Source organism: Corvus hawaiiensis, chromosome 6, assembly GCF_020740725.1.
Source record: "Corvus hawaiiensis isolate bCorHaw1 chromosome 6, bCorHaw1.pri.cur, whole genome shotgun sequence".
Classification (NCBI taxonomy): domain Eukaryota; kingdom Metazoa; phylum Chordata; class Aves; order Passeriformes; family Corvidae; genus Corvus; species Corvus hawaiiensis.
In genome coordinates, this window is record NC_063218.1 from 15,762,227 (window position 1) to 15,775,445 (window position 13,219).

Below are 13,219 nucleotides of genomic sequence, written 5' to 3' on the forward strand. Positions count from 1 at the left end.
TAGACTTCTATTCCTGTAGGAGGGTATTTTGTCTTTGTTTCCAGATGTGTAGCAAGTTGGATCTGCAAGTTCAAGACTGTATGCAGCTGAGATGACCTGGCTTTCTCGCTAGGGAGGGTGGTCATGGGAGCTCCCTTTTCTCATTTACAAGCTTGCAGGTTGGCTCAAGTTGGCTTGAAAGCTGCTGTGGTGGTTTTATGGTTGTGTCTCCTGCCCTAGCAGAATTCCACTAGTGCTCAGCAGGCTGCAGCTGTGTGAGGCCACCCTGGGGATATGCACAAGCTGGAGCAGCAATTCTGCCTGGTAACCACATCTGTAAAGCCAGGTTTTCAAACCCTTCCCTACTCTTCCTCTTCGCGTAACCAGCACTCAAATCCGGGAGCACTTGTTCCCCTCACCTCTGTGCCTACAGCAATTTGCAGCCTTTTCCTTCCTGGCCTCTCTCTCACTTTCTGCTCCACAGGATCTGCACTGCATGTTTCCTTGAAACATGCACTTGCATGTCACTTTCCTGGCCAATTTAACATGCCAGAGTACCAAGAAAGGAAGAAAATTTGGAAGCATATAGCAAATCTGTGTTAACAACATTCAAGGGAATCTAAAGGATTCTTGGTATAGGCTTCACCTTTGTATCACTCTTTATATGCATGTTTGTGTTTTGGAAGGGGTCACAGGTGTTCAGTTGACAGTAGCAGTTCTTCATGTGGTAGCTTCCATTTTTCTGTATTAATATTTTAACACTGCTAATATTGGAATAAATTAGAATGTTTGTTGTATGTTAGCAAAGAATCCTTGTTCAAATTACCTCAGAACTGATTTCTAAGATGTTTTCAAATGCCCAAAAAACATTCAGTGAATCCTTAAATGCCTTATTTTTGCTATTTTAAACATACTTCTAGGTCTTTTCAAGTCTGAATTTGAAAAGCAGTACTGAATGAGAAGTATGTAAATGTTATGAATAAAAATGCAGCTGAAAGCAGTGATGATGGTATAACCTCCAACAGGACTGGCTTGTTTAGCTTTCTCAATCAGTATAATTCAGTTTGGGACTTTTTAACAATGTGGGAATAGGTATAAACATGTATGAAAAGTCTTTCTTGGTATAGTCAAAGGAGACTACCTAGTCTAGACCAACTTCTCCTTGAAAATTTCTTAGTTAAAAGTTTGATAGCCATCCTGTTGCATATTGCAATTTATCATATGAATTGTGAATGGTTTGGAAAACTACAGGTTATTGTAAGGGAAAAAAGTGTGTCTGACCTTGGTTTAATCATTCAAATAATAAGCTATCTTGAAAGTTTGCGGTTTTATTTTATGAAAATACTGTGTGCTGGAAGCTGAATTTATTTCATCTAAATCACATAACAGTGACAAATAATGAAGTAACTTATTGGCGTTTTTGTTCTTCAGAAATGGAGGAACAGAATGCTGGACCTGGGATTGAAGATTTATAAAGGATTATGGGATTATACATTGAAGAGCCAGCAGGCGGAATGCCTGAGTGACTGAAGAAAATGGGTGCTAATGCATCTAACTACCCTCACTCGTGTTCCCCAAGGGTAGGGGGAAATTCACAGGCACAACAGACATTCATAGGTAACTCTTTTCAGTTATCTTGTCACTTACAAAAATGACTTGGTGGATTGTGTATGCACTGGATTTGATTTGCTTGCAGAAATGTTATGTAGAGCTTCTATTTTCTAGGTCACCAGTTTGAATCCGTTCAAGTTCAATCGTGCATGAAATTTGGTGCTGTCCATCTGTTTGGCCTGTGTATGCAATGAGTTGATCTGCCTTTTGCAAGTAAACATTTGCCAGGTTATTTAAATAAAATAAATGGAGTTTTTTATCATTAAACCATGCATGCTAGTTTTCCCAGTTCAAGAGCAGTTGCTTTCTGTTAATATTCGTACTGTTTTATACTCTTCCTCAGAATTTCTGTGGAACTGTGTCAGAGCATGTGAAACTCTTGATCATCAGTATTCATTGTAGTATTGACATTGTGTCCAAGTCAATTACCTCCTTACTGCTAGAAGGGATATCTCTGGTAATAAACCTGTTAAGGTAATAAACAGGCTTGAAGACAGCTTCTCTTCCTTTTTGTGTGCCTGTAAATGGGGAATGGAGTTACTTACTGTCCTAACAGTATTATTTACAAGCCAGGACCTTGCTTAGCTGGAGACGTGTTGAAGTGCCCTTAAGAAAGTATTTTCTCATCCCAGTCATAACTGGGGCAGGCGTTACCTTTATGTGTTTTTCAGTCTAGTACAAAAAGACCTCAGTGTAGATCTGAGTACTGTCACCCTATAAATAATAAACATCTATGTTATGAATCTGAAAGAAGGCAGTCTCTGAGAATATAAATATTCCTTAAAAAAACCCCAACCCTGACAGCCTGAAGAATGATCTTAGCAGTAAATAACATCAATAGTTCATAAATGCTTTTCTCCTTTATGCCTCAGCTTGCAACACTACATAAGTAGTTATTGATATTCAGTGTTACTTCTCTTTTTAATCACCATTGAAAGCAGAACGATATCCTTAGCAGAGGGAAAATTGACTCACTTTGTAAATTTTTTCTTTTTTCTCAGCTTTTGTGGCATTCCTAGCTCTGAGGACAGACCACAAACTGTTGCATTGAAGGATGTTTGCTCTTGACTAAAAATTCCATGTGTGCTGTCACAGCATGTCAAGGAAGAACTTTTAGTCCTAACATCATGGATATCTGTGCTGTAAAGTTTCCCCCGAGGGTTTAAATATTTTCAGTGTATCATAGCTAACTAGTAGAAGATTTGCTCCAGTTTGCATGTATGCTTTCTAAAATGCAGCTAGAATGCTTTTCTTACATGTCATGGTGTTTTTTAATCTGCCACTGTATTGAGTGAAGAGAAACCCTTAGAGGCCTTGAAACAGGCAGATTTGCAGGCTGAAACACCTTTTGAGCAGATTTGAAGAGAGTTCCAAAGGCTTCATTAAATTCCCAAGAAACTTTCTACATGATATGTGGAAGGTTTAGTTGATGCTCTTCATTATTAAACTCAAAATAGAAACCCATTATATAGTATGTCACAATAAATTTACTGACCCCTGTTACCTATGGGAAATTGTGGCTGAGGCTCTTTTTGAGGAAAGCCTAAAAGCATGTGCTTGTCTCACCTTAGGAAAGGCAGATGAGTGTTCTGGGTAAAATTCTTGCTGAAATCTCCTGATACTATGGGGTTCTGTGAATGTACTATCTACATCCCAACGTGTACATCTCTTCTTCCCACTTTGTGGTGTTTGGCTCTTTCTCATTTTGATTTTTGTTTGCATGGTTGGTTTTTGTAGCTGTCTCAGTAGAAAATAGATGTATCCTAAAATTGATAGCTGAGGTTTTCATCACTTGTCAGAATAATGATGTTTTAATGTTGTATCAGCTTTTACATGTATGGGGGCTTGGGTGTTGTGGGGTTTTATTCCTTTGCTTGGGGGGGAATTGTCTGTTTTTATGGTCTTGTAGGGGGTTTTTTTAATGTAGATGGCGTTAGATCTATTTACTGCCCCGAAGCAGAATTGGGGGATAGAGTTATCATAGCTGCATCATAATATGTATTAGTTGCCTTATTCCTGGAAACTGGATTCAGGCCTATGGGTTTGTTTTAGACATGCTACTTTACCATTAAAGCCCTGCACCGTCTTTCCTGCTAACTGTAGGATGAATGCTAAGGTCTGAGAACTGGTATGGCAAAGCACAGTAGTTTCATGGTATGAGCTCTTATTGTTAGTTGACTTCATCCTAGTTTGCTTATAGTTTATGAAGAGGAGACAAATCAGTTCAAAATAGTGTAGTGCACTTACTGGAAAATAATACTTTCGTTTTAGCAAAAGCTTAACTAGTCATCTCCTTGGTGTTTTGTCTGCAGCATTCAGGAGGAGGATTTCACGCCATTTCTTAGGGTGGTGCATCTGTTCAAGATGTTTGCTTTTTTAAGTAGAGCTCTATAATTAGATACTAAAATATGTGGGCATGCAAGGGACTGAACAGATCCCATTTTTCATTGTCAAGTTCCCAAGTAGCTCCTCTTGGCAGTCATCTGATTCTGTAAATATTTGTCTGTCCAAAGCTGGGTATGGTCTAGGGCCATGATATAGCGATTGCTTTTGAACAGCATTTAATAGATTGGTGTCTTTTAGTGTAGTGCTGGGGAATAATTTATTTTTTTCCTACTTTTAATGCTGCTGCCTTATGAAGGAATGCAGGCAGCCCAAAAATGTTCTCTTCCAGATTCTTTCTTTGAGGGATACGGAGCCACCGGCTGTTGGGAACCCAGAGAGGCTATGATGGTGCATCTCTATTTCTTACAAAAAGCAGTTGTGTGGTGATACTTTTGTAGCAGTTCTTTATCTGTTTGTAATGGTTAATAGAACTGTTTGCAGTACTTCCAAAGTTAAATCTTGCAAGTAGCTCAGGGTACACAAAGGTTTGAATGGCATTTTAGTATTTTGTGGTGATTCATGTGCAAGTAATACCTCACAGCAGCCTTCAGGGAAGAAAGAAATTGAGACTTGCGGTGTCCTAGTTTTTCTTTAGTGGAATGTTAGAGAATGTTCTGCACTCAAATTTGCCATTAGAATCCAATGTACCTCAAGTAGAAATGAGCTGGCATGTTCTCTGGAAACAGAATCTGTCGTTATAGGGGGACCAAAGTGTAGTTTTACTTTTATTGTAAAAAGGAAAATTTCAAATGAAGCAGAAAGTCTACGCTTGTCTCTGTCAGCAGGAGGCTAAATCTCTGCTTTTCCGTTGTCATATCTAGTATAGCATGTGGAAGGAATTTTTGTGGTAAATTTTGCAGCACAACGTCTTTGTTGAAGTTTTCTTGAGTTACTCCTGTTCTTTTCATTTAAATTTGTATTCTTTTCACTTTTTGAAATTTCAACATGATTAATAACATGTTGCCTGATCAAGCAAATTTTAAACTTGGATAAAAAGGTTAGATGTCTTTCCTCAAATAAAGCAAAGTTCCTTCTCAGAGTTTTCACTAATAGAAGAATCATAAAACCACTGCATTGCGTGATTTGTGGGAGTTTTAATTAGCTTGACATAAAAACCACTGTGTAAGTTTAGTTATTGAGACTTAAACAATAAAACAATTTACAGAACTGTTAGATTGCTACAGCTGCCTTAGTCTCAAATACAGCTTTGAATTACTCCAGTGTCTTTCAAAGTTCAAGAAATACTTGAAATCACGTGGCAACTGAAAGCAGTGTGTTTTGACAGACTGGCCCATAACATCACTATCAAAAGAGCATCACAGTGAATCACCCTGAAACAGGTGGAGCTGTGAGATTGCAGTGATAGAACAAGTTGTAAAAGGCCCCAAAAGCTCTGGTTCTTGAATGGGCTTTGAAAGATTAAAAAAAATGGCAACAAGTAGTGAAGCTACACAAGTGTGCTAATGGAAACATGTTAACTGTTTGTGACAGAAAATGGACAAACACTATTTCAGATGAACCTGTGATTGTTATTGATATGTGTAGCACTTGCAAATGTTTTCTTCTCATTCTTTTTTGGTCCAGAAGTGGGAGTTGGGTTTGTGTACTTCCTTTTCTCTTTTCTTGTCATGTCTGAGGTTCTTCACCATCTGGCTTAGAGTGAAAGCCCTGTAAATAAACTTAAATTAGAAAATAACCGTTAAACAGAAGCATGACTCTCACATTAAAGCTATGGTTTTTTAACTCCTTTTTTTTCTCTAAAACACTACTTAGGTTTTCCATTACTCGTCAAAATGCAGACTCTAATTCCTTTTTTTCCTCACTGAATTGCAATCAGTGTTAGTTCATAGTATAATTTCCCTATAAATTATTTTTGAGGAGAAAAATAATTATATGTATACTTCAATTGTATAATGCTCTGTTCAAAGGAAATCTTTAATAATACAGTATGACTTTCTCCATATTCTTTTTGATGGTGTGTATGCACAAATTAGTATTTGTAGTTCTGTGGAAAGGAGCCCATTTTATGTGTTTGACTTTGGCATTACTTGATTATCAGATGACAGGATTTTTACTTTTCTTTCTAAATTTGCACTGAAAATAATTAATTGTCCTCAGTTTCCCTGAGTGTTTTGGTGTACTGTGTTCTCTTGCTTTTTATTCTTGTGACTAGGACTGTCTGATGCCAGGTATGCTTCTATTGTTTTAATGATGCTTAATGCTAGAACAGAATTTGAAAAACACTTTGAAGGGGGGATTGCTAGTATTTCACTGACATATTAGGATTTAAGAAGTTAATACAATTACACTTTCAATGTTACAACTGCAGTACTCTCTTCCTGCTTAGATAAGTGTACCATATGCTATAGAGGTACATCAACTGGCACCACTGAGTTCTTAAAATTGAATATATTTTAAAAAACCCCAACCAAACAAAAGAAAACCATACCCCAAAACATCCCGAAATCCAGCAAACTATGAGCTTTGTAGATGCAAATAAAAGGCTTTGTTCTTAATCGCCAGAAAAGGCTTCAGTCAGGTTTTCACTTACCGTATCATCTGATGTGAGGAGAAGGAATAACTGTGTAACTTGCAGTATCATTGATGGAGCATTTAGGTTTTATGGACCTTCCTTTTAAATTTAAAGAATAAATGTGTTCAATTCTCCTTTTGCTTTTAGGGACATCCTCCTACTCTCATCAAGGTTTTGGCTGTGAATCAAAGCTGTATAGCCTTGACCATGGCCATGAGAAACCTCAAGACAAGAAAAAGAAAACCTCTGGCCTTGCCACCCTCAAAAAGAAATTCATTAAGCGTCGGAAATCGAGCCGATCTGCTGACCATGCCAAGCAGATGCGCGAGCTCCTCTCAGGCTGGGATGTCAGAGATGTTAATGCATTAGTAGAAGAATACGAAGGAACGTCAGCCTTAAAGGAACTTTATCTACAAGCTAATTTGGCAAGACCAGAAGCCAAGACGCTACAAAAAGACATGGCTGAACTTTATCAATACAAATATTGTACTGATGTAGACTTAATATTTCAAGAAACTTGTTTTCCTGTGCATCGTGCGATATTGGCGGCCAGATGTCCATTTTTTAAGACGCTGCTTTCTTCCTCACCAGAGTATGGGGCAGAAATAATAATGGATATTAACACAGCTGGCATAGATATGCCTATGTTTTCTGCTTTGTTACACTACCTTTATACGGGCGAGTTTGGAATGGAGGATTCAAGATTCCAAAATGTTGATATTCTTGTGCAGCTTAGTGAAGAATTTGGAACACCAAATTCCTTAGATGTTGACATGCGCGCACTGTTTGATTATATGTGCTACTACGATGTGGTTCTTAGCTTTTCATCCAACTCTGACTTAGTTGAAACTTTTGGTGGAAGTCAGAACTGTCTAGATGAAGAGCTCAGAGCTCACAAAGCTATTATTTCATCACGATCTCCCTTTTTCCGTCACTTGCTGCAGAGGAGGATACGAACTGGTGAAGAAATCACAGACCGAACTCTACGAACTCCAACTAGAATTATATTGGATGAATCTATCATACCAAAAAAATACGCTAAGGTCATTTTGAACTGTATGTATACAGATGTGGTGGACCTCTCCGTTTTGCACTCCAGTCCTTCAGTGGGCAGTTTAAGTGAAGTTCAGGCTCTTGTAGCAGGAAAACTAAACATGACTAGGGCTGAAGAAGCTATGGAGCTTTATCATATAGCACTGTTCTTGGAGTTTAACATGCTTGCACAAGGTACGTACTACTGCCCTCGCTGTAGAGTATATGACCTTACTAGAACAAGTTTTAGCAATTTTGCAGTGTAAGTTGCAGGAACTCATGCCTTCTGATCAATGAATCAGTATGATTACGCAGAAGGATCTTATTGTTTAAAATACCCCTGTGTTCACACATCTCACAACTTTGACATAATACATTACTCATACACTTTGCTTACTTATACATTCTACCTACTTACACGTTTCACTTGCTTAGATTATAGTACTTATACATATCACTCTAGTTATACATTTTCTTACAACGTCTACATAACACAGTACTTACACATTTTACTTACTTCTACATTCTACCTACTTTTACATACTACTCTACTTATACATTTTACACTACTTACATAATACAGTACATATACATTTTGCAATTGCTGTGCAAGAGATCTCCCACTGCTCGATTGGTTTCTCTATTCTGTCCATGAGCTCTGCACGTGCTTTTCCTGATAATATGATTGGTTTTAATCAAGTGCAGCACAGTCCTTTTTTACCTCTTCCTTGCTGTCTTGGTATTTAGTTTTTCAGCTTCTTCTTTCCCGATTCTTTTCCAATTTAGCACAGTTTACCTTTCAGTCCTTGATGAATTCCTGAGGGCTCTAACAGGTGGGGCTCCTGATCCAGGCAAGCAGCATTAAGATGATGACAGCAACAAAGCCCATCCAGCGATCAGCAGCCAAGTTAGTCCAGGAAATGCAAACAACAAGACAGCAAAGGACAGAGAGCAGATATAAACCTGGCCCACCTCTCCCCTCGAGCCTTCAGACTGGAGCTTAAAAACCCTCTTGGGGCTGATGTGCTGCAGCTGAAGGTGGAAGGCCCGGTGAAGCTGGTGAGGGTAACTCCAGCCTGCTCACTCTCTGAGGGCTCTGGTAAAAATAACTAAAAATGGTTTGGCTGGGGCACACTATCAAGGTTCAAATACTTTACAACAGTAAGTAGCTTATTGTCAGCTATCTGTGGCTGGCAGCTCCTTTAGAAATGGAATTTGTTTTCCATCTGTAAGTTGTCAATAATGCTTCTGTTTTCTAGGGACAGAAGAAATGCCGTGCAAGAGATTTAGTTATATGGTGCATCATTGTAGAAGATTGTTATTTAGATCAAATATGTATAACTGGTCTTGATATTTCTAATGCTTATCTGCTTTCTGTAATCCATTTTTGGGTGTAAACTACCAGGAGAAGATAGGAGAGATCCTTGTTGAGAGGAGGAAATACTGAGCCGTGTTAGGAAGTGTCCCTATATATTAACAAGGCTGTAAACTTGAATGATTGTTTTTGTAGTTCATGTCAGACACCAACTCTGCAATCTTGCTGTTGGAAGGTAAATTTAAACAGTTTAATTGCACTAGTCTTAGGTCTTTAATATCTGTATGTACAGACCTGAAGGCAGGGTCAGTCAGTATTTTGAGACATAAAGTTTAGAAAGTTTTACTACTTCCATTATTCTCAAAGATCACTCAAATCTTAGTAACATACAACTCCTGACCTGAATTATTGCAATCTCAGGTAAGGTGTCACTGATCAGTGAACTAATGGTACTTCTTGTGGTGGCAGGAGCTTTGCCTGCAGTTTTGTCTGTTGATGTTTGAGCTATTTAGTGGCCATATTATACATAATGAAGTATGGGAATTGCTTCAGGCCTTGCTGATGCGGGATATGAATTTTGCTTTTGAGCTGAGAAAGGGAAAATGGAACTCACTGGTATATCAGCAACATAATTTGTTTAAGCTGGTTTAATTTTTTTAACAAAAGTAGCTTTTTACAGTAGATCTGGATGTCAAATTAAATTTGACAAGATTGAAACCTATTATAAGCTATAAAGTAGTTCTAACTAAAATAGGAAACTTGATAGAGAGTGGACGGGAAAGAGCAGTTATAAGCACTGCAGGAAGAGATCATATTTTTAATGGGTTCTCCTAATAGTTACATGAAACTGAGAGTGATAAGAGTATGTGAAACTAATAGAACTACTGTAGCTCATGCAGAGTTTGCCATTAGGAAACTAATTTTCAGATTATGCTGAAAGTTTAAATAATTGTGCTGCAATAAAACTGGCACAAATCAAAGGGGATGTGTTTTCTGAGGCAACATGCTACAGGATGCAATTGGGCTGTTCTTAGGCTCAGAATCATCCAATTATAGAGCAGCCCAGGTTAGAAGGGGCTTCCAAAGATCATATGGTCCCATCTATCCAAGTGAGAAAGGGAGCCTAGGTGAGGTTATCTAGCATTCTGTCCAATCACTTCTTGAAAACCACCAGTGATGGGGACTGTTCTGTGTTCCTGGGGAGGTTGTCCTGGTGAATGATTCTCATTGCAAAAACATCTTGTGTTGAGATGTCTACCAGTGCAACTTATACCTGTTGCCCCTTGTCATCTTCACGTGGCTTCTTGTGAGAAGAGAACCTCTGTCCTTTTTATAGCTGCCCTACAGTACCTAAAAGTACTGTGACAGGAATACTGACTGGGAATACTGCGACAAGGTCCCCTGAGCCTTCTGTTCACCAGGGAGAAGAGACCTAACTTCCTTCAGTCTTTCCTCGTAGGCTAGGTTCTCCAGCACTTTGATCATCATCATGGCAGTCCTTTCAGATCCTCTCTTGTCTATCTGCACCTTTCTTACCTTTGTTGTTTCCCTCTCAGTACACCTAGAAACTTAATGTTTCAGAAGGGGCAAGAAGTTTTACCACAGTTGAACTGTGGTATTCAGTTAATTTCTGTATGATATGCACAAGCTAATAGTACTTGAGAATAACTCTCTGGATCAGCTGAAAGCAAAAAAGGAAAATGGGTTGAAATTGAAGAGGTGATGAAATTTCTCAGTTTTGGTGAGTGCACATAAATACAAGTGCTAAAAGGATTTCACATGCTCAGGGAATACTAATGAGAGAATTAAATGGTGAATGAAACCCTCAGTGAGACACCGAATAATTATGCACTGTTTCATAAATGAAAAGGGTGCAATTCTTTTACTCAGATTGGAAACTAAATTTGAACAACTGTGGTCTGGAAGCGCTCTGAGGAAGCAGTGTCGGTTATATCAACGCAGAAAAGCATTGACAGATAGAGATCTTCAAAGAGAAAGTTAGTTATAGATAGGAAAATGGCTTTTATTTTCAGTGTTAGTAAATACTGAAAAACAAGCTGATGTTTTATTTGGTGCTGAGTTTGTTTCTGCTCTCTTTAAGTTGAGCATGTTTGGATCAGCATGTCCTAAACTGGCACCCTTTTCAGTAATGCACTACAGAGTGCATTACTGGTCTGCATGCTGCTCTGGAATATATATTCCATGAGTCAGTGGTAACAAGATCTCTACTTTTTCCTGGGAGTATTCCCTTAGTACTACCTCTAGGAGAGTAAAAGAAAGGCAGCTGCAGGAGCTGCGCTGGGCTTGCACCTTAGCAGCACACTTGGGTGGCTGAAGCCAATGAGTGCAGCAGTGCAGGCTCGGTCTAGGTGGCCCTCTGGATGAACTGGAGCTGTAGTGTTTTGGAGATGGTCATAGGGAGGAGGTAGAGGGATGTAGTGACGTTCAGAGATTTTCTTCTTTCCGTAGTAAATCCCTTTCTGACCACAAAAGTAGTGAGGTTGAGGGGTGAAGCTGTTGTTATATATAGGGGAGAAATGCAGTAAAATCAGCAAGTGTTGAAATCTATTAAATTATCAAATACTAGAAAATGTAGATTTGGCACCTTTTCAGATACTGAAATTCTAGATGTTAACTTCACCTAATTAGGATTTTACAAATTGGTGCTGCATTCTCTAGCTACAGGAGAAAGTAGTAAGCGCTCTGTAGATCTGTATATGCCAGTGGAGTCGGAATCTAATAATTTCATACTTAATTTGCAGAGTTCATGTTTAGGTCTTTGGTACTCTGCAGACATGGAAGAACTGCTCTGGTATAGTCTTACAATCAAAATTAAAGCTTATTTGAGCAGGGAAAACTATATGCCTGCACGTGACTGAGATCACTTAAAGATGTGCTTTAGTTGTGACCGCCATTCTTGTTTCCGACTTAATTGTAGCACCTTGTCCTCACTTACTATAATACTTAACGTGAGGAAGATGGGAGATCTTAATTTCAGTAGTGTCTATCCCATTCCCTGATTTCACAGCTAGCAGATTTCTATGCTGGAAGCTGTCACTCAAACATCTGGCTTCTAGATGTTATACAGAGTGCTGCAGGAAGAGACAGCATTGTGTAGATGTTGGAGCAGGCAGTTCTCCTGAAATCTCTTAGCTTGGACCTCTGACAGTGTTTTTCCACTCTGTGGTGCAGCAGGTGTCCAGTTCTGCCCAAGTACTGACTGATTCCATCAGCTGGCTTTCTCAGTAGCTGATGTCTTAAGTTTCTTCTCTAGATTTCCACACCCTCATCTAAAGTTTTTTGTTTCAGTTCACTCCTGCTAGCCAATTGCAAACTTGCTAATGCTTGTCTCCTTGGTTTCCTGGAAAATATTTTGGGCTTATTATGTTGAGTCTGGATACTCTTTCCAATTCGTTTTTCTCACTTGTACTCAGTTTTGCCGGGGTGTTTGTAACTGAGTGTCAAGTGAAGTGGTGTATTTTAAAGCTTCTGATCAGCTGTTTTTATTTTCAACAGATTTTAGTTTGATTTGTCTTCAGGGACCTTTCTAAATATCCAGATGTTGTAATTTTTCTTCAGTTGCAGCAGATGATTCAGCTTTGACTATTTCCATGGAAATTTTCCCATTCCTAACACCGTGATACTCCTTTTTCTGACTATGGTAATTTAATAGATAGTTTCCCCATGATGAAGACAGTGATAGCATATGCAATGAATCTTTACTGTCCAAGTAAAGCAGGGCAACCTTTATCTAGAATTTCCTCTGCCTTCCTCTTGATTTGTTTCAGCTGAGGATTGCCACTTACCTTACAAGAGAAACTGAAATGGGTCTTTGAATGAACTTACTTGAGTAAATGCACTAATCAGCAAGCATATCTGGTCATGATATATATATATGTGGATAATAGAGCTGATCATACTGAAACCCATTTGTTACCTAATAGGACTGACACTGCTCTTAGAGGTGCTCTGGTAGTTGTTACTATCAAAAGCAAAGCTCTTCAGGGCTTTCACAGAGGCTGTGAGGATTAGAGCCCTTTCCAGGAGGTTGGAGCACATCCCTTAGTGGAACATTTCTGTGCTCTGGCTGCCTGTTTCTGTCGTCTGCTGCAGTTTTTCTGTCTTCATGCTACCTTGCTTCTCTCTGTCAACTGTACTGGTGCAATCATTTTAACACATTGACTCACAAAGATTTGGTTTAATATCACTTATCCCTTGCTCTTCTGTAGCACAGTTACTAACACCAGATCAGTTCCCTAGTCCTGTTCATCACACGTTGTTAAAATAATCCCCACTTCCAGTCTTACTGTACTGCCCTGCTGTTGCAGGGAAGTTTGACTTCAGGCGTATTAGTTTTATTAGAT

General features: G+C 38.8%; 1 protein-coding gene across 3 annotated transcripts in view; it reads left to right on the forward strand.

Moving 5' to 3' along the window:
• The window catches only part of BTBD7 (BTB domain containing 7), a 61,361-nt gene that overhangs the window by 22,210 nt on the left and 25,932 nt on the right, over positions 1–13,219 (forward strand). For 2 of the 3 annotated variants that reach the window (XM_048307800.1, XM_048307802.1), the window contains exons 2-3: positions 1,411–1,596; positions 6,656–7,735. In XM_048307800.1, the coding sequence (XP_048163757.1) occupies positions 1,515–1,596; positions 6,656–7,735 (1,162 nt within the window). In that variant the 5' untranslated portion in view covers positions 1,411–1,514. Of the gene's footprint in view, positions 1–923; positions 942–1,410; positions 1,597–6,655; positions 7,736–13,219 lie in introns of those variants that run through there. The other variant, XM_048307801.1, reaches the window with a different exon arrangement.